This window comes from Centruroides vittatus, unplaced genomic scaffold (assembly GCF_030686945.1).
Source record: "Centruroides vittatus isolate TY-2023 unplaced genomic scaffold, ASM3068694v2 contig_341, whole genome shotgun sequence".
NCBI lineage: Eukaryota > Metazoa > Arthropoda > Arachnida > Scorpiones > Buthidae > Centruroides > Centruroides vittatus.
Window position 1 is genome coordinate 675,564 of NW_027122166.1, and position 22,058 is coordinate 697,621.

The following is a 22,058-nucleotide window of genomic DNA, read 5'->3' on the forward strand; positions in this document are numbered from 1 at the left end:
TTATTATAATATTGTTATGTTATGGTAATCTTAAAACAATAATTATATCCTCTCCATTATCGAGAATTTCAATCTTTCTTGCTGATCATCATAGTTTGAGAGATATAGGCAGGGACGCCCGTACATTGTAGCACTTGCCCCTCTTTTCGTCTGTTTTGCCCTTTTCCTAATCACCAGGGAAGCCCCAAATTTCATTATCAACAACAGAACGACAGAAAATTCACGACTTATAGCCTACTTGTCCATTGTCCCATGCAACTTATGTTGACCCAATCTTATGTTGACCAAAACTTGACCTTGAAAACACTTTTCAACGTCAAGTTTTGGCCAAGTTAGCCCCAAATGCAAACAGTGTCACCTTGTGGGAGCGCTGATCTCACGTTGAATCACAGATTGAAGCTTCTTGTATAATGTATAATGCCCTTTTTTACAGTCTGCGGGCGTCGCTAGTTACAGGGCAGCGGCTCTCTACCATTTTTCACTCGCGTACCTTAGTCTTCTGTATGTAGACTTGTAGAACTAACGGGCCCTTCTTGTGTACCACTGGTGGTACGTGCATCGCTGGTTGAAAGCTGCTGCTACAGGTCTAGAAGGACATGATTTGCATACAATCATACTGTAAATTTATGTGAATTTAACGATTTATTTTCGAAAGAAGAGGATATTTGATTGCATAATCAAGATTTCTTTTTAGTGTGGATAGCTGTATTTTATGCCGGATTTTGAGTAATTTAATGACTGAAATGTTCAATATCGTTATTATAACATGTAAAGTGAGGAATTGTTTACTATTTTTGTCGATTTTGAGCGACTATACAAGCAGAACTTAATCTGTTCCATCCAAGAATGGACTTCGTACTCGCTGTGGACCAGCTATAATAACACGCCCTTCCCACGCCAGATAATAATACATGTTAAAATGTGAGGCCCAATCTGTAGACTCATAACAAGAAGCCCCTTAGTTGAAGCTTGCTTAGATTATGTGAAAATTTGGCCCTGTACATAGGTTATGATATAATGTATACGGAACAACAACTATTGGAGAAACAATAATTTTCATGGAAGGAATAATGTAATAAATATCTTGATACAAGACGTACAGGGCAGGAGCTGCAGAATCATTTGCACATACGAGTAACAATACTTAGCAAAAATTTGATACGGAGTAATTAAGTGTACAGTACATTGTCTTAATTGCTCATCTTTTCACAATATAAAGACAGATAGCCAGAAATAGGTGTAATTCTTATGTAGACGTGAAGTATCCATTAAAATTAATAGTCAGGGTTGGACTTAGACTTGTTATAGCTCTAAGCTGTAATATGTAACAGGCCCTTTACTCCACCAAATGATATATGTAAAACTACGAGGCCTTAATTAAGCTGCCGATTGTTTACCTTATGTGCAAATCCGACCATAATTATGCCCAAAAATTAGGATGTAATCAAGCACTTTAGCAGCAAAAACTCTAGTACTTTTTCAGGATGCCGTCTGATAAGTTCTTTCCCAAAAGCAGGTTAATAAAATGAAATAAATAACGAAAAAAATTTGCTTTTGTTTGTTTTATTTATTTTAATTCATATACAGTAAAACCTGTCAGAAACGAACGATATATAAAACGGAAAATAACTGTAGGAACGGAACGATTTTCTGTATAAAATATTACAAGTCAAAAACCTGTCTAACGCGGAAACTTTGACACCAATTGCACTTGAGTACGGAAATTTTTGCGTAATAGAAGCCAATTCCAAGTCATAATTAATGCACAGTTGACGAGTAGTGGGTTTCTACAGTTTTTTTTCTCTCTCTCTCTCTGTACACTGTATAAAAATGTTTAAACATGTCTGAAACATAAAAAAAAAAACTTATAGCGAAACCTGTGTAGACTAAATATTTTTTCTGGTTTGGCAGGTTTCAGTTTTGAACAGGTTTTTAACACAGAAAATCGCTGTGTTTATAAGAATTTAGGTAGGTTTTCGTTTTATTAATGTTCCGTTTTGGACAGGTTTTACTGTATATTAGGCAGACTAAACATGAATTGAAATCGCGTTCCGTTTTAGACAGGTTTTGTTGAATTTGGAGATGTATATGGCCTAGAATCAAATCTATTTCTAATGCCTTGTAACGATGATACCCGTACAAGCAGATGTAGGGCCTCGTATTTGTGACTTATCAAGTCCCCATTTCACCTCTCAGCTCCTGATTACAATGCAAATGAAGGGTAGTAAAGTTCAGGAAGAAAAATATTAACAATAATTAAATAAGATCAAATAGAAGGTGTAGCAATAGACCATAAATTCAGCCGAACCTCTGAACAACGGACGGAAAAACATTAAAAAAATGGCCGCTGTTCGAAGTTATTTTGTACGGTACTATTTCAAAAAGAAACGTACAAAAAAAAAACGGCCACCGTTTAGAGGGTCCGTTGTTGGAAGGTGGTCGAATGCGATATAAATTAACATTTCTTTTAATAATTAATTTTAAAAATCTGTTTTTAATCCTTTCCTAGTCACTGATTACAATGTAAATGAAATTAATACAGTTGAGGATAAAAGAAGAGAGGGTCTTTACATATAAAAATCAATAAAATAATGTATACACAGTCAAACCTCTTTCAATAACGGCCACCTGTAAATAGCGGCCAGTTTTTCAGGGAAGTTGAACGAAAAATGCATACAAGATAAGTCTCCAAACAACAGCTACCTTCGAACAACGGCTATTTTTTCCCCCCCATCGGTATCTGCTGTTTAGAGGTTTGACTATATTTTCTATAGAGTATATTGTTTGTTTTAAAAAGGATATATAAAATGTTTATTTATTTTTTGCATATGAACTAACATATAATTTTCGGTTATGCAAGTCGTGACGAATGATAAAAACCGGAAGAAAAGACTAATGATGCAGACAGAAATTTCTGATATTTTTAGAATTTCGAGAGTTTTCTTTCCTTTTGTCTAAAGAAAATAAATAAATAAATAAACTTAAAATTTATTTATTTATCTTTTTTAAATAATAAAAAAGAAAACGAGAAAATTATTTGATTGACAACGATATAAAATCGATAGCCAGGAAGACAATTGCGTGACGAAAATCGATAACACTATCAAAGGATTTTCTTGTATGACGTAAACGTGCCGATATGTAGATGACAATTAGACATTGTTAAATTTTTAAACGGTGTCATTTGTAACGAGTAACCAAAGTTTTAAACGCTCAGAAATGCTCATTTGCATAAAGAAATGCTCAACTAAAAACACCAATTTCTGTTTGTTTTTAAAAATTTAGTGGTTGAAATCAAGAAATTTTTCAATTTCTCGTGTTTTGATAACAAATCTTAACAATATGACGTATTAAACACCGAAAAACTTACTCAAAGACACTGTGGAAATTGATGTATTAAATACATCAAAACAAAGAAATTCATGTATTAAATACATCAATTTCTGCAAGGACTGGAATTAGACTTGTGGCCCTAAACTATAAACTAACACATAAAAGGCTCTTTCCCTCTACCAAATAACGATAGTCTGCACGTAAAAATGTGAAGCCCTATGCTATAGACTCATAACGCGGAGCCTTACATCATCTGCAGCTTGTCTAGCTTACGTGTTAGACAAGCTGCCGGCTCTAGTTTCTGTTTGAACCTCGAAAAATTAATGGATACAATCAAGAAAATTGTACATAATTCCTCATTTTTATATTCTAATTTTTAATAATAATAATAATAATATTAAAAATTTGAGTAATTAAACACTCAAAATCTTCCCTATAATGCAAATTTTCTTGCATGAAAACGCTTAACGAAACCGGAACCCGGGTTTGAAAATAAGTTGCAGCTTAGGGCTTCGCGTTATGAGTCTATAGCTTAGATCCTCACATTTTAACATGCATTATTATTTGGTTTGGGGAAGATGTTGTTATAGCTTAAGGCCAGACAGCCTCTAAGGTCCAGCCATGGATGAAACAGATCAAATTCTGCATATTTAATCGATAAAATCATTTTAAAAAATGATGAGAAACAAATAAAAACAATTGTTTGCTAAAGTAAAATTATAGGCTTTAAAAAACGGTAGAGCCCTTTTCAGTCGTAAATATTATCACAACAAAGCGTTGACCTCGCCTGAATTCGCGCAAGATATTGTTAGTTATGTCACGTGATGCTGCAAAAATCTGGCCATAAAATCAAACAATCGATGGCATTGAAAAAAAATCTGTTGTAGATCGAACCTCGATACAACGAACATTTAACGGATGAGTGAAGAAAGGAACTTAAGCGATAATTTCAGTTCAACGTCTACAAAAACTCGACCGTATCCACTTTACCGCTTATTCATCTGTACAGTTAGTTAATGTCTGTCCTTTTTCCTGCATAAAATTATTCTAAGCATCAATTTTTATTATGAAAAATGCTTGATTTTATTAATTTTTATGCATATTTATCGGATATAACTTAATTAATTGTATATTTTCTCATTTACAGACCTGTTACTTACTCATCCATATATAGTTATGCCTGTTTAAAAAGCTTGTTTTTCTTTGTATATTTGATTTATAAAATGGTTCCTGACGTAAATTTATATAAAAAAGTACTTACTATATTAATTTTAAACATATTTAATGAATACAACTCAATTAATTGCTTACTTTCTCCATTAAGTGCGTATACAGTAACATGTTACTTGTTTATACAGTTACTTAATATCCCTTTCTATTAATTAGTTTTAATTCTATTAATTAATAAGTTTCCCTTTCTATTAATTATATTAGTTTAACCCTTTCCAGGTTAAAACTAAGCAAATTTATGCAAAGTTTTATTCAAAATTATATACTATATTCATTTTTTAAACATATTTAATAAATAAAACTTAATTAAGTGCATATTTTTACCTATTCAGAGATTGCAAACTAACGAATTAGCCGCTTATTCAGTTATTTAAGATCCATTTTTCTTAAACACTTAAATCTCTGAACAACGGTTACCGACGGGAACAGAAAATAAATGGACGTTGTTCAAAGGTGACCGTTGTTTGAAGGTTATTTTGCATGCAGTTTTGTTAGGAAGAAGTTCTTGAACGAATGACCGCTGTTTAGAGGTGGTTTATATGTAAAAGCCACTTAAATTTACTCAGTCATCTCATTTTATTCATCTTGTTCATAAATTTACTGATTGTTTTTACTCATTTTATTCATAAATTTACATTTTACATATTTAATGACTGAAGGAAGATAAATTAATTGCATACGCTTCCATTTCGAGACTGTAAAGTATTAATACAAGTATTTGCGCTTCGCACTGCAGTAAATTCTATGCAATTTATGCAATCAGTGATTTATAAAATAGGGTGAAAGAAGAAAAAAACAACTAAAAGAGACGAAGAAGGAAACTTTTAAAGTCAAGTTATTTCTGTACATGGAAGCGCTACACACACAACTTCCCATAACGTAATAATATTTACCTTTAGAATTCTTTATGTGCTCTATTTATATGATACTCTGGTATTTTGTTAATTTAAAGAATTTGATCGCAAGTTCGAAGTGTAATTATTATGCCTGACCAATTTTTTGCTTTTTTAGAATATAAATTATTAAGAATATTCCATATTTAAATTAATAAAATTCAAAAATATTAAGAAATACAGCTGTATGAATTGTAATTAAGTGGCATTCGTCTGCATTAACACAGCATCACGCAGAATAGCAATATTTAATCTAGAGTATGACGTAGGTCACAGGGCATGACGTCTGTATAACATAGGCCTTAGAACATAATGCAGAATAAATATCACACAGGTCTGAAAACAACATAGACTATAACCAGAGCCGTATTTACACTGGCGGTCCTGCGCTAGAGCATAAAATAGCCCTTCTTCCTTCATCAAATAATAATGGACGATATATAAAATAGGCCCTTCTGAACCCGACACCCTAAGCTAGCTTACACAAATCCGGCTTTGAGCATAACATAGATCCAGAGCCGGATTTACGTATAAGCTACAGCTTAGGGCCTCATGTTACGAGGAACCCGATTCTAATCTTGAAGACAGTTTACATATAGTGCCCATTATTATTTAATGGAGGAGGGAGGACCTCTTGTATGTTGCAGCGCAGAGCTATGAGTCTAAATCCATTTCTGCATAGACCGTAGGGCATAACAAGATATAGAATAACAGGAAATCCAATTTTGATCTGTTCTTTAGAGATTAATATGGAAATTCTTATCTAATTTATGTTATGTTATGCAATGTCATAATTTATGTATTGTCGATTTCCGTGTTTTAATGGAAAATGTCTAAATTTGGGCATTTATTTATTTTAGTTTCCTGTTTTTCACGCCTTTCCAATTCTAAAATATGTAAGAGTTATTAATAGAATAGTCTTTATGCAATGAAGAATCTTCTATGTTATTTATGCAATTCACGTTCATCAATACTATGTGTCATTTAACTTTATTTTGGAACGTGTTTAACTTAGCTTCTTCTATGAAAAGTATATAATACAGTATATGCAATTCAAGTTCTACGTAAATGCGTGAAATTTAAGCTCCTTTATGTATGCAATTTAGGTTCTTCTACGCAATATATGCAATTCCTGTCTATTTAATATGTGATCAAGGTTTTTATGAAACGTTATTAGTTCCTCATGCAAAGTACATAATTTATAATTTATGAAACTCATACTGTTTTATTTGATGTGTGCATTTCTATGATGCTTCTCTATGTACTATATGCAACGTATGGTAGGTTCTACATGATATTTTAAATTTAAGTTATCTTAATATATGCACTTTAGGCTTTCTATGAAATGAATTTATTGAATATTTTCTATACAAAATATATAATTTACTTTTACATAATGAAAGCAATTGAAAACCTTCTATTAACGTGAATAATATAGCATTATCTATGCAAGACCTACAAAGTCTGTTGTAATCTATATAAATTATGCACATTTAAAAATATTTGAGGAGAAAAATCTATTCAAAATTTAAAAAAGGGCAGCTAATTTCCCATTTTCAAGTTTGAAGATGACAAAAATTGCTATTTTGTCTCCACGGAATTTCATCTCGGGAGATGATTGACATCCTCAATCTTCCTGTATTGATTCAATTGGGTAGAGGAGAGAAGAGAGAACTACTAGCATTACAGATTGATAACTTCTCTAGAGATTGAATGTATTTTTTATGTGCAGAGTCCAATAAATCTGATTCGGCACTATTCATTAATTAATAATAACATTACCGGTATATATTTTGAAAGGTTCTCTTTGTTAAAGCATTATTAAATTACCCACATGTAAATCAACCATTATCCCATTAATTCAATCCTATGATTCCAGATCTAGGAGCACATCTGTACGCTGTGCAAAGTATTAAACAGTAGGCTAAAACCTGTCTAAAGCGGAACCTGAATAGAACGGAAACCTGCCTAAATGGAAAAATAACTCGATACTGTGCGATTTGTTTTCACAGGTTTTACTGTACGTAGAAATTAGATTTTGAAATTAACTAGAATTTAAAGTACAGTTATGCATTTATTAAGAAAATTATTTTATTGGGCTGAAATTTGAAAAAATTGTAGACCTATAAATTCCACTCTCGTCTGTCTGTTTGTCTTTCCCTAATCTCGAGAATGGAGTTAGATGAAGGGCGAGACCAGATATGAAAACCTTAGCGGCATTAGGTTCCGATTAACTTTATATGAACTTCTGATGCAAACCGGAAGTCACGTTATTTCAATTCAAAAATTTTCCCTGTAAGGAATAAGATGACGGCATGCCTCTGTTGCTATCAGGAAAAGTATGATGTACAGGAGCTTTACAAGTAAGCTTAATCTGTGCCGTATTGCCCACTAGGCACGTGAGGCACATGACTAAAGGTTCCGTGTCTCGGGTTCCCGAAATTGGAAAAAATAAAGCGGTTTTACAATTTCAATTGTATATCATACACAAACAGTTCTGTAGCCACAATTACACGTTATTACTTTAAAATTACGTGGCCGAGTGGCCGAGTGGATAAAACCACTGAACACGGGTCGTGGGTTCGCGCCTGGTCAACGGACCGGCCACGTGGAGTTTTTCAGGTTAGTAACACGTAAATAGGGCAGTTTCCCATAAAAAACCTCCCGGAAAGGTATTTCCCTCGGCAGATCGCCCATGTATCGCGTGGCTCTAAACCAGGGGTGGCCAACTTTTGTGCACATAAGATCTACTTTTTATCGTAAAAATGTGTCTCGATCGACTTGTTGTCATAGGCATAGTCTAAGTGGGGAGGGGGAAGTGTGAAATACATACTATGTTTATACACTGTTTCAGTACGAAGTGCACTCACTGCTTGTGAGTCGAGTCATAACTGCATGCACACAGTTGCGTTCGGTTACAAATATAATACATTAAGTCAAGACATCGCTAGCGATCGACGAAAATTGGCTTTGCGATCGACTTGTTGGCCACCCCTGCCCTAAACGAATAAAACCAAAACCGATCGTAAAATTACGTAGAAGGAGCCCCATCGTCTGTGGCTAGAGCCTCGAGAGTTCTTAATGCAATAACATATGCAAATATATTATTGCATTTACTGGTGAATGAAGATTTTTAGCAGCTGGTGGTAGATTTGAATATGAAACTAGGAGAATCTGAATTACAATTTAATTGCTATTTCGTTGCTTATTGCTGATATAGAACCAAATCCGCGCCCTTTAGCAATGGGAACAAGTGGACGACCTCCTTTGACTAGGGATAATCAAATACACCAGAAGTGAAGACCGTTCGTCCTGCTTTGCATTGACATAATGACGTTTCAACAGCAGACATAACGAAATTAGTTAGAGAGGATTTAAATTCGATTTGGGAAATTGTGGCGGAATTTAAATTAATGGAGGAAAGACTTACTCGTTTAGAAGAGGAAGTTAAAAAATTACAAAACAGTTTATGGGAATTTCTTGATTAATAGTAATAATCAAAATAGAATTAGACTATACTATTCAACTGTCCTAAATTCCACGATCAATCAGACACGAGTCTAATAAAAGGACAATCGAAAATTGAGGAAAATAATATAATTAAAATATTATGATGAGTTTAGTGAATTCAGAGAATTTTTACAAATTTCCTTAAATCAATCAGCTCATCAGCAGCCACGTGGATATTTAGTCGCGGGTTCGTGCCTGTCCTACGGGCTAACCACATGGTGTTTTCCGGGTTTTATTTACGTTTGTAACACCTAAATAGAGACCAGTTACACGAAAATACAAGATATACATGTTCTAAACTGTATAAGATATCCTAATATATCTCCCAAATGTGTATACTTTTTAAAAAATATCCACATTTATATATGCAAAATTTTAGATATTGATCTATCACAGTATAATATTTTTAGAATAAGCAACCTTATTCAATAGATCTGTTAATATATGACATTCTTATTGATTTTCTAGAGCTTCTCATGAATACCACAAGCTTGGCTGTCTTCTACTATTATCTACATAATATTTAGACGGTCTAGAGATATCCAACAGCTCAAGAGAATGAAAATTAAGCTTCTCTACAAGCTGCACAAGTGCAGAAGTAAGTTCATATTAAAGCAGACAGACAGGACGTTCTCTATTCTTTATTTATAATTTAACTATTCTATAATTTTTTGTCACATTCAGCTGATCTGAATGGACACACTGTAATAGTCAGGGTATATAATACTGTAATTGTAATTGAAATAATAATAATAATAACATAATGCAGTCAAACCTCTGAACAACAGCCACTGACGGGAACATAAAAAGTAGCCGTTGTTTGGAAATTATTTTGTATGATTTTTTCTGTTCAACGTCCCAGAAAAAATAGCCGCCGTTTAGAGGTGGCCGTCATTAGAGGTTCGACTGTAGGCCTATATAACTTACATATATTACGAACAGTTACTTATTCTGATGTCGTCACAATCATATTTCTGTTTTTAATCATATTTTCACAATCATTCTGTTTTTAATCATATTTTAATTGAAAAAAAACCCACGTTATTGCTGATCTGGCCCAGAAGTTCGTATATAGTTAATCGGGACCTCCGGCCTCTGAGCTTTCGATATCTGGTCTTGATTTTTATCCGTCTAACTCTGTTCTCGAGATTAATTAATGAAGGACGGGCAGATTAACAGACAAACGACAGTAGGAATCTATAGGTCTGCAATTTGAAAATTGCAGCCAATTAAATGCGATTTGATTTATTAAAATGGAATTTTAAAAATGTGAAAATCGATAAGAATAAATAGCATATATAGTTATTTTTGTAGTTTTTAAAACTAGAAATTAATAATAATTTTGAAAGCTTAATGATTTATTCTACAAAAATATTAGCTTTTGTTTATGACAAATGGTAAATTAATATTTTGCACCGTACAAAGTTCAATTCACATAAATCAACCTACATCTTCACTGAAGCAAGTTTTTCTGAGCATGTTTACTGTACATTGGACATTTACTTTAGTATATACAGTACTTACAAAAATCGTTTTGTTTACTCTATTTCCTGTACAATTGGACTTGTAAAATATGTACAACCGGAGACTAACAGAGACGTCTACCAGCAGCCCAGTAGATAAAACCATTAGAAAGTAGTAATTGGTCGTGGGCTGATCATATGAACTTTTCTGGTTTTCTTCACTTGTCTACCACCTAAATAGGGTCAGTTTCCATTAGAAAGCCATTCCTTGGTAGACAGTGGCGTGTTATCCTATGGACATAAATGGCAATTGATTAGGGCTCCTACCAACAGGGGAATCCAAACCAATTTTTTGTAAGAAAGCATTCCCCTGAAAAAATGTCCGAAGTCAACACTATACTTCGGGCCCCCTAATTCAAATTTGCCTGGGCCCCATGAAGTTATAACGCGCCACTGTTACAAAATCTCACTAGTGTTATGTTGCTTTATTCCATCGATTCATTTCTAGAGAGATGAGATGTCAGAGGTCACGCCTGACATGCCTGCGTGGTTTTGACCTGCAAAGGGTAAGTGGCACGATCGCTTGTAAACGAGGACCTTCGTTTATAAACACATCTGGAACTGTCCTGAAACGAAAAAAACTCATTATAATTTGCCTATGGTGCGTGACTTACGTGAGTGGCACGCCATAGATTAAAAAAGAATTAAAAATATTTTAAAAGTTATGTTAATAGTTACCGTATTTTACGGACTATAAGACGCATTTTTTTCTTCGAAAAATTGCCTCCAAAATTCAGGTGCGTCTTATAGTCCGTAGCATCTTATATGTATTTTATATGTATCAAAAAAAAAAAAAAAAAAAAAAATGCTTAAAAATTAAAGTCCGTAAAATACGGTAAATGATGAGATAGGGCAATAAATTAAACATTAAATTAACATTTATGTTCCTTATTCAGTAGAGTTTTCACCATTTTCCTACTTGTTTTCCCATCAAAATGCTATATTTTTATAACAAATATAGAATTTCCTGATAATTATAATATTAACGCAGGTCATAACTATAAATAGTTCATTTCTACAGAAGTTTTGAGAAAAAATAAGTAAATTTTAATACTGTTTATTCCTGCATAAAAGTATTTTTTTAACCCCTAAGCACTGTAGAAACTATATTTTATCTGTTTATTTTCAATTGATAACGTGTAGCACCAGTGATAATGACTGTGACATATCAAGCAATGAAAATAGCACAGTTCAAAGTTTAGAAAATTTATCGTAATTAAATAAATTCTTCACTAAATTCTACAGTTTTCTGAGGAAATAAATATTTTTATATAGCTTATACTTTAATGAGTAGTCTTCCCTCTTTTCTAGGTTAACTATAAATAATTCATTTTATATAGCATACCAGGCTTAAATATACAGCATAATAATTGTAAATAGCACCACGGTAATTTGTAAGCACTAATTTATGACTTATAACCCATTAATTGAGATAAAATGAGAGCAATGTCACTTGGATTGGACTGATGGGAAAAGGTAACCGACACGAGGACGATTTGAGAAGGTGCATCCCCGATGACTTATATGGGAAACTGGACCCTATTTAAGTGCTAAATTAGACACGTAAAGATAAAAAAATTCTACATATCTAGCCCATAGGTTAGGCGCGAACCCACGACCACTGACCGTGTTCAGTAAGCCTGAATCACCTGGAAGAATAGTTCCTGTCGTAACTAAAAATTGACTTTTTCGTTCGATCAATGCGGTAAAATATCAGAATTTCTACTTTTCTGCACCATTTTTATTAAATTTATTACTTTTTTTTCCTATTAAAACGTATATTTTTGTAATAGCCTAATTATAATCTGAAAAATTTGCATAATTTACTGCTTTACAATTGTTATTAGCGAGGCTGAGGCCGGAGTTTTAAACGCGAAAACGTGCATGTTGGACGTTCAGCGCCGCTTTCCTGTAATCCTAGGAGTTTGACAATGGTGTTTGGAAAGTCAGTGGAATCATTCTCGACATTCCAAACGTCATTGTCAAACTTCTAGGCTTACATAAAAGCGGCGCTGAACGTTCGATGTACACGTTTTTGCGTCTAAAACTTCGGCCTCAACCTCGCTAATATGGATATTATTAACTATCTCAATAAAAAATGTGAGGAGAAATTAGTATTTTTAAATAATATTTTGCTAAAAATAGTCTTGGTAATATAAAAAGCATGTATATATTTATTCTTTTTAGGCTATATAAAACAGGTCATGGCTACAGTATCATATTAAACGGAAGGAAAAACTAGTGTATCTTATCCTTGATCTTATCCTAAAAGTGCTCCTCTTACAACGATAATTTATTGCATCCTATCAAATCACGATTCCGTGTTAAAATAGCGAGGAATAAATGTAAAAAAGGGAAAATCATACAGTTCAAAGTTTTTCTTGAAACGGAACCCGAGTTTACGACGATTCTATGAGAAATCAGTATTCGAATTACGACGGCTCGCTTAACGACGATTAACCGGAAAGTAACCAGGACGTAAAAACAAGGTCTTCTGTATTTACCTTTCTACAACGTAATAATTTCGCAAAGAACTTGCTAATGTTTGGCATCCGTTTAAAACGGAACATGACAGTCCCCACCGGAATTTTTTATTTTAATTAACAGATTTCCGTTTCCGCGCTAGACGAGTTCTAACGCAAAACCTCTATTGGATGGCGTTACTTTCTGAACACCGTGTATTTTAATGCTATAAGATTTGTGGGTCATGGGTCATTAATTACATAATTAATTTTATCTCGTTTAATGATTTTTAAATACCGTAGATCCTTTACTATGTTGTTAAGGATAAAGGCAGTAACTTCATTTTTTGATTACTTGACTTAATCGCTAAGTATATAGCAACTGAAATGTAATGATTAATTATATTACTTAACATATTTCAAAATGACTCTAGTGTATTATTACAAGTCATCTTTTATGATTGTAACATTTAACTGACGAAAAATTAAAATATTTAAGAAAAAGCTTATTTTACAAACAGTAAATTTGATATAATTATGGCATTTCTTTGTCGAGAATGATTTTGGAATATTTACAAGGGCAAAATGGGAATTTATATATCCAAACTTCATTCTTTTTGTTAGTTTACAGTACATTATATCAATGGTTTTTGTTTTTCAAAGCTAGCATCCTAATTGGCTTTGCCTATTGTGGTGTGCAAGATATACTATTGCTTAAATATCCATAATTTACTTAATTATTTTGACTCTCTGGGTACTAAAGTCATTTTTCCATGCCTTTTGTGAAAAGGCCAGACCACCTGATCAGTAGGGGATATGGCTCAATATAATTTCTTGGCTGATTCAGACTCAAGTTTCTGAGTGGAGAGTTAATGTATTTACTATCTCAGCTATATTCTTTATTTCATATTCTCACAGTTTAGTTTAAATCTTGTCTCTATTACTAGCTCATCAAATTAAATGTATCTGTAATAGTGTAATTTGCAACAGAATCAGGTAATTTTTTTTGAAGAAATAATCTTTTTAAAAGATTATCAAAGAATTAAAAATTATCATTGGTTTTGATTAACATGGAAACATAACAAAGAAAAAGATAATCTGTTATATTAATTACAAAATCAAATTATTTCTGAAAGTTTACTGGATTAAAATAGTATTCTACAGATAAACACATCTTTTTATTCCATCAAAATGACACAGAGAGACAGTCTAAAAACCTTTCACAGTGTTGTATAGAGAACAAACGAACATTTTCGGCATTAAATTAACTAAAAAAATGTTTTTGACCATCTTCAGGCCACTTATTCATGTGTCAGTAGTGTCTGAATTTTGTTCCAATATATGTTCCAATGTTTTGATAAGTAGCCCAAAGATATGACTATTAATGCAGTTTTTTATTGTCATCTTGTTGGAATAAAAGGTGTTTTATCTGTTGAACTGCTAAGTTCTACTTTGAGTTTGCATGCAGGGATAAAGCAAAACTTTGAAATCCTTTAAACTCTTCCATCTTGACTTCAGTGACTGACACAATTATAAATGAGAAGAAATTATAAGGCACTAACTCATTATTTTATTTTCATAATTTAAATTGAACACATTTCTCCTAAAATCATGGAAGATCACAATTTAATTTCTTCTATTTTATATTTTAATTTAAATTGTCCTGCACTAAATCAATATCCATTAATGGGAAGGTCCACTCTTTCCGGCAGTGTCAAACCATGCTCTGATAGAATTGTCCATTAAAATGTCGACAAATTTGTCAATCGGTTTCACAATAAACGGAATGCATCCGAGTCCTATGGCAGTCGTCGTCCATTTCTGGACATTTATGGGCAGTTTTGAAAATTTTCGAAACAAATATAAGGATGAGGCACATATTCTATTAATTGTAAAACCAGGTATCATAACTGATGCTAAACTCTGCCAGAGTAAAGTATCCATAGCTACACTGGTAATCCTTCTGTTATAAGTAGGATCTGTTGGAGGTATAATCTGTTAATAAAAAAAAGTCTGTATGAATAGTTTATACATAAAAAGATTTTCATAAAAATGAACATTCTCAAACTATTTAAGTATAAAATTGGTTATATTAACAATATTTTTGAAAGATGAATTTAGAAATGCAGTGTTATTAATAACTTAAAAACTGGAATAAATTTCTTTGATTGTTAATGTCCACTGTTTTCTGATTATTTGAGATGTTTAGAATGGAAGATACATTAAAAGGTTTGGAAGTATTTAAGAATTAAAGAAAACATTCTAAATGTCTCCAATAAAGCAGAAAACAGTGGACATTAATAACTCATATATCAAATTCTCAAAATGAAATAAACCAGGAAATGCAAAAGCAGAAATTTGTTTTGAAACATTGGATTGTGCATGTTAAGTTCGATATTCAATTCAACAAAATTGTAACACGTGTCAGGCATGTTTATGTTATTTAGCGTTGATGTACAGTCCACAGCTCTGTCATACATGTCAGGTGTTATTTAACTGTAGACTTAAGAATGCAGGGTGAGATCTTCCCACCTAGAGAGGTAGAAATTGTGCATTCCTTTTGGTGTGTCAGGTCAGTGTTGACCAAAGTGTGTAGCTGTGTGGCTGGTAGAGAACCAGCGTTGTGATTATTAAATTAATTGTCGGGTGCCTTGCTAGTGGAGAAATTAAACTTAAAATTTGTTGTTGTTGTGTTATAAAGAATCTGTGTACTGTTTTAGACCATGTAAATGGGAACATTTTAAAAACAGTGCACATTTAAGAAAGATTTTATTATATATAAATCAGTAGTGCATAAATCGACAAGGAAATACACCATAATTTTAAATGATTTTGGAATCCTTCTCTCTCTCATCAAAATACTATATTTGGATGGAAATAGAGGCAGATTTTTAAAATATTTACAACAAAGTTTATTTATGTGCAATATCATACTTGTAGTTTAAAAACAATTTCCAAATAACAATCCTTAAAATATGATCATTTCAAATATTCATTTCTGAAGAGGAATTCAAACTTGCTATCTTGATTAGTAGATAATATGCCTAAATACATATGAGGTCAGACTGGCATATTTTGTTTCTTTGCTTTTAGGCACTGTTTATTTAATCTGAAATCTAATAATCAGTATAATTGTAAGAAACAGAGATTCTAGTATATATTCATTAATATACTTGCTGCATTACAATGAACACTGCAAATTTCAATTATAACCTGCTATAAATCAGAAATTTTTCTTTAGTCATCATTTTAAAATATGTATTTTAAAATGTTCCTTTTCCAATAGTTTGGGAAGTTTAGTTTAAAGCTATCAAAACGCTAGCAAATCAAAACGCTCGTACAAATAAAGATCTGTAACTAAAATCTGATGTTCTTCAATAAAAAATTAATTTTAAACTGCTGATCAAAGAATTCAGAGGGCAATTTTAAAAAATCATGTCCTAAACATATGATTATGTACAGTACAATCATAATTTGGATGACATTAACAGATGATAATGACAAGTGATATTGAAAGAGGATACAAATATTGAAAAATTTGAAGAGGTTCTAATGATCAAAGTGATATAGTTTCCAAAATATATGAAAATTGTAAAGTGGTGCTTTATCGCTACATAATGCTGTTAGTTGTTGTATTTGCGGAAAGCAGTTGTGTGCAAGCAGCACTTACAAAAGGCATATGTTTTCCTAGAACTGGATGTTAGGGTTCAGTCACATTATTTACTCTAGTTTGGTTGTTTATTATGTATGGGGATATAGAAGGAGGAATCAGTTGTGATAACCGACAGTGAACAAAAAGTTATTTGTTTCGCTTTTCGTGAACAAAACGAGGATTAACAAACACTTTCTTGTCAATATACAAACTATTCTTTAATTTGCTATATTATCCAGTTCTTTGTACATTGGATCCCAACATGTAGGCAGTGAGGATACAAAATTCGGTATACATAAAACAACTCGATTGTTATTATAAGTGCCTATATCTATACTTAATCTACTTACAAACTATAAGAAGGAAAAAAGAGAGAATGTAAGTACAGAATAAGGGAAAGGTGGAAATACCCGGGTTTTTGCTCTGGATTCTCTGTGATACTGGGCAAGTTACTATTGTCTCTGATCATCTACTCCTATCGACGAGGCTTTTCTTGGCTCTTTCCTTAATCTCTTTTAGTAGATCTCTCTTGTTCACTTCATTGATAATCCACTGTTGAATCCGTCCAATAAAATTGACAGTCCAGTATGAAGTTCTTGGCCTACTTTAACAGACTAGATGGCTGCTCTGCCTTGACCTCACTCGTTGAGCCTCAATTCCTAACTTCCCTCATTCCGACTCAGAGCCCGTTCTCCTCAACCTTTCTCATCGAAAGCCGAGATCCCTTCTCTTCTCTTTCCCCTCTCCTTTCTGTTTTTATTATCCTGTTATTTACAATGAGGAGGCATCACTCCCCACCAGATAGTAAAGCAATTAAGAAGGAAGTCTTTTTCTTAGTCAACAGGAAAGGGAGAGAAACAAAAGAAATCTTAACCTAACTTAAATTTATAGAATTATTAATTACAAAATACAGTAATATGGCCAACGGCCACACAGTCTCAAGCTTTAAGACTGTTAACATTGTTGAGTTGTTGAGTGTCTTTCTGTCTTTTTAGTAATTGCAGTCTGGTACCATATTCTTGCTCTCTTGACTCTAAAATAATTATGTTTATTAACTTTACTACTAGGACTTTTTGTCATTCATAGTATCAGTTCATTTGGTTCACATGTAACTACTAGGTAGTGAGGAACAAGTCTGACTGACATACTATAGTCAAATGGCCACAAAAGTTTTTGAGAATCCTAGCTAGCCTCAAATTGTGGACTTAGAACAATAGAATTTTTAACTTTTTACTTAGAACAATAGCCCTTTAGCATTTTGGCTATGTCAATAGCAAGTAACTATTACTCTCCTCAAAGTTTAGATATAACATTAAATGGCTATTTGCTTGATGCATTGTGAAAAAAGAAAAAAAGATTTCTACACTGTTTTACAACAGCTAAAATCTTAAAAATATCCATTGAGGACAGTTTTATTGACTTTCAAAATGGAAGATATTTAAGAGAACATGAAGAATAATTATAATCTGTGCTGAGAATAGAGAGAGGCACATGATAAACTGTAATTTTTCAATAATATTTTTAAAATAAACTGTGTTCATCTTCAGAAATCAATGTGTAAAGAATTCTAAAGATAAAATTCATGTAGTTTTGTGTATATTAAAAAAAATTAATTTTTAATTCCTAATAATTAAAATATTAATTATTGTATTTAAAAAAATATATTAATAAAAAAATGTGTTGCAATTTCTGTTAAAAGAAAATGAATGTAGTTAAAAATAAGTAGAAGTTCGTGTAGCTAAGATGGAGAATGTTTCAATATTGTTTTCATTATTTTTATAATAAATACAACTATTTTACTACCTGTAAAATTGTACTTACTTTCTGCATTATCTAATAACATTTTTTATTAACTTAATTAAAGGAATTTATATTTATTTGTTAAGATTTATTTTTATTAATATTACTGAATTGCAAAAGCTGATCTAGATTAAAAGAATACTAACAAAGTTTGCATAATCATTCAATCCTAATCATTTATAAAACTATTCTATATAACACTACTATTTTTAAAAAATTCTTTCTATCATTTGGGCACTGGTAGACTTCTATTCTCATGCCAAATCACATGATTGACTACACTCTCTATGAGGGCAACTTGATATAAGGAATAGCTTAATGTATCCAAATCAAACCACTCAATAAATACTTTTGAAGTTCTAAATCTGGATTCTCAGAGCAACAGGTTAGCATATTTATTGCTTTAGCTACCTAGTTAACTAGATGTAGTCTCTAGCCTAACCAGGAAGAAGAGATGAAAGAAAATTGCACAGTCCATACGTGGATTCATCATGGTACATCTTCTCTAATTTTCACTTTGCTATTTGCACTTATTAGCAGACACTGCCAGCAGAGGACACTAGCAGGCAAAATGGAGATTTTCTTTAATGAGGAACATTAAACACATTATGTTGGCATCCAATACCTCTTCAAAAAAAGTTGGCAAAAGACATCCATGATGACGTTGCAATAATCCAATCCATTGTACATACATATAAAATTTGGATAGCTGAATTTCAAAGCGGTTACCAATCCATCTTGAATAAGTCATGTTCTCGAAGGCAGAGAATAGCAAGTGTCAATGAGAATGTCATGAAACTCCATATTATAATTCTGCAGGATCATCATGTGACATCATGGTTGCAAACTAAATGGGGACAGTGCATGAACATAAGAAGTCCATTATTGATAACAAGTCAAGTATGAGAAAAGTTGCAGCATGCCGAGTCTCCCATAGTCTAACAATTAATCAAAGTGCACTCAAGAAGCGTTGGCACAATCTCATTTGCAGTAGCTGAAAGTCAATAAAAAAGACTTCCTGAATCAGGATGAAAGCCGGATGCATCATTTTGACTCTGAAAAAAACTGTATCAAAACAACAGAAGCACATGGATGCCTCATCTTTAAAGAAATTCTGAACCCTTTATTATATTGGCTATGTTGGACTTTGTATAAGCAAAAGAATTAAAATTCTGACCCCAATTATCAGACAAGGTCATGGGAATTCTCAATTTTCTGAGATGCAGAAAAACTGTTGCTTAATTAATAGCTGATTTAGAAGAAACCAGAGGAAAGTTAATTCAAAAATTAATATTTGAATAATTTATAAAAATTTTTTATTAACATATGCAAGATGATTGTATTGTAATGGACTAACAAACTATATTTGCCATCAATGTTTTGAGGTTCAAACAAATAAATTTTTAATTTGCTTTTAGGTCAATGGGAAGAACTTAAGCCCCTATAGCCCCCTTGGATCTGCCTTATACTCACTGCTTTTTTGACAAAGGACAATCAACGGCCACAACTACATGGCTTTGTTGTAACAATTGCACAACACAATCAAAGAGAAATGTTTGAGAAAATGGGAGAGAGGTTATCTTCCATCAAGATAATGCATGGTTATTCCTAAATCCATGATTCTTTTAGGTGTTCTTATTCATTATGGGAATGATCTACAACTAATCTTTCAATTTGAAAATTAAGGACAATAATGATATGATAACATGTACAGTATATGGAGGAATATAACTGTGGACAGCTCCCAGTTTAATATGCTACAGGCAATGAATGTCTTGCAATATCTCAGAAATTATTTAGTGTTGAGAAACATTAAATAATTTACACTAGAAATGCTAGCCATCAAATATTAGCTGCAACATCTTTGTTTTTCCTACTCATTTTGCTTTTAGGAAGGACATTTTATCACTAAATATGCATGGAAGGGTACTGCAATGAAGAAAAAACTGTTCTTACTAAAGAACAGATGTCAATACTACCTGAAACTCTAGAATGATTGTAATCATTCCTAAAATGAGCAAAGGATTTGATAACTGCAGAAGGATGCTAATGGACTACATCACAGAGAGAAGACAAAAAGATCCAGGCAGCAGAAATGAAATTGCTCAAGAGTATGCTAAGACCAGAAGAGACAGGATAAGCAATGAAAACATAATAGAAAACAGGAATGGAAAATTTGGGGAGAAGATAGAACTAATTAAATATCCAGCTGCTGCACGTGCTAATATTCCGGAAAGAAATTCAAATTGAATATTTATTCGAATGTTAACGGCCTATTCGACAAAGCCTGAAGAAGAGCCCAGGAGGGGCTGTGAAAACGTTTGCGATTCTGTAAATAGAACGATTCTAAAAATAGAACGACACCGGGGGGGGGTAAAAGGTTAGAAGGGTTTATTTTATGATTACAAGTTCTGGTGCATAGAGAGATTATATAACTAATTAGACTAAAATGATTTGGATATACCAAGAGAATGGAAGAAAATAGAATACTAAAGTTGGTATTGGAGAAGAAGATGGAGAGGATAGACCTAGGAGAAGACCCAGAGAGGTGGATTCACAACATAGCTGAAGACCTAAGAAAAAGACTGGCAATATAACATTGGTGTTTGCAGAGTGGTGGAAAGATAGAAAGAGTTGGAGGTGAGGAAGGAGGGACTCAGCTTCAGTCGATTAGGGGCAAAGAAGAATGCAAAATTGTTTGCCAAGAGAGCTGATCGTTATAGTAAATAATAATTTTAAATCATTTGTTGATACAGCATGTATTATTTCATAGTGACGTGTAATAAGTAAGTTTATTAATAAGAAATGTTCACATTTAAATGTGTTATAGACCTTTTTAACTTTCTTGACTTTATCTAGAGTATCCATTAATACATAACCACTAGCCACTACATAGCTGGCGTGTACGAGACGGACGTGAATAAGTGCTCGAAACGACTCTCCCACTTCGTTAGCGTATCCTGTAATTATAATAACACACAATCAGCACGCTTCCTCTTTATACGACCCAAGTGACCTCTAATTGTTTCTATTTTTATTATTATTTCTTTAATGTCGAATTAAATATATTTTTTAAAAATTATAATTAATTTATTACCTAATAATCTTACGGGCGTATCTCGATATATATCAATTTCGTTTTCCTTTTCTTTCTCTTGATTTTTATCTTTTCGGGCGTCCTTCTCTAATTCTTCTTTAACCGGCATTTTGATTAATTATTATACCAAGAGATGGCAGCACTATCTAAGCGACGTCTTTATAACTTCCTGAACAACGATCGATGGTGTTAATATGAAAAAGGTTCAAAATCAAAGAAATAAAATGTTTCCTCGATTATTATGCTTACATTTCTTATGGAACTTAATGAACTTTTAAAATTTTTAAGTTCTGTGAAATTATAACGTATTGGTTTAAAACGTTTTAACATATTCTATAAAATTTTTTTCATACTTTTTAAATTTGTTCTTATAATAGATAATATTTATGCAGTTTAAATTGGCTAACACTTAGCAGTTTAAATGTAATTAAATGTGGTACGGTGACACTTCGAGACGTGCGAAGACACTTCCGAACATTAGTACCAACGCTCGCCACTACGGCATTTTTGGCTCTTTGGATCTTAATTCGTGTGGATTTTGGTCGTGGGGAGACAAAA

At 32.6% G+C, this 22,058-nt stretch overlaps 1 protein-coding gene across 1 annotated transcript; it reads right to left on the minus strand.

The window, feature by feature from the left end:
* Positions 1-14,498: 14,498 nt before the first annotated feature.
* LOC136974112 (mitochondrial fission process protein 1) lies at positions 14,499-21,647 on the minus strand. Its single transcript, XM_067268923.1, has 3 exons — positions 21,501-21,647; positions 21,236-21,363; positions 14,499-14,946 (listed from the first exon to the last, which is right to left on the minus strand). The coding sequence occupies exons 1-3, from the start codon at positions 21,607-21,609 to the stop codon at positions 14,635-14,637; spliced, it is 549 nt and encodes a 182-aa protein (XP_067125024.1). The 5' UTR covers positions 21,610-21,647; the 3' UTR covers positions 14,499-14,634.
* Between the last annotated feature and the right edge of the window lie 411 nt (positions 21,648-22,058).

Excerpts from the sequence above, each read along its gene's own strand:
- LOC136974112 (XM_067268923.1), bottom strand. The coding sequence starts at position 21,609 with ATGCCGGTTAAAGAAGAATTAGAGAAGGACGCCCGAAAAGATAAAAAT. Across the intron at positions 21,364-21,500 it reads TACGCCCGTAAGATTATTAG|GATACGCTAACGAAGTGGGA; the intron begins GTAATAAATTAA and ends TTATAATTACAG. Across the intron at positions 14,947-21,235 it reads AAGTCAAGAAAGTTAAAAAG|ATTATACCTCCAACAGATCC; the intron begins GTCTATAACACA and ends TTTTATTAACAG.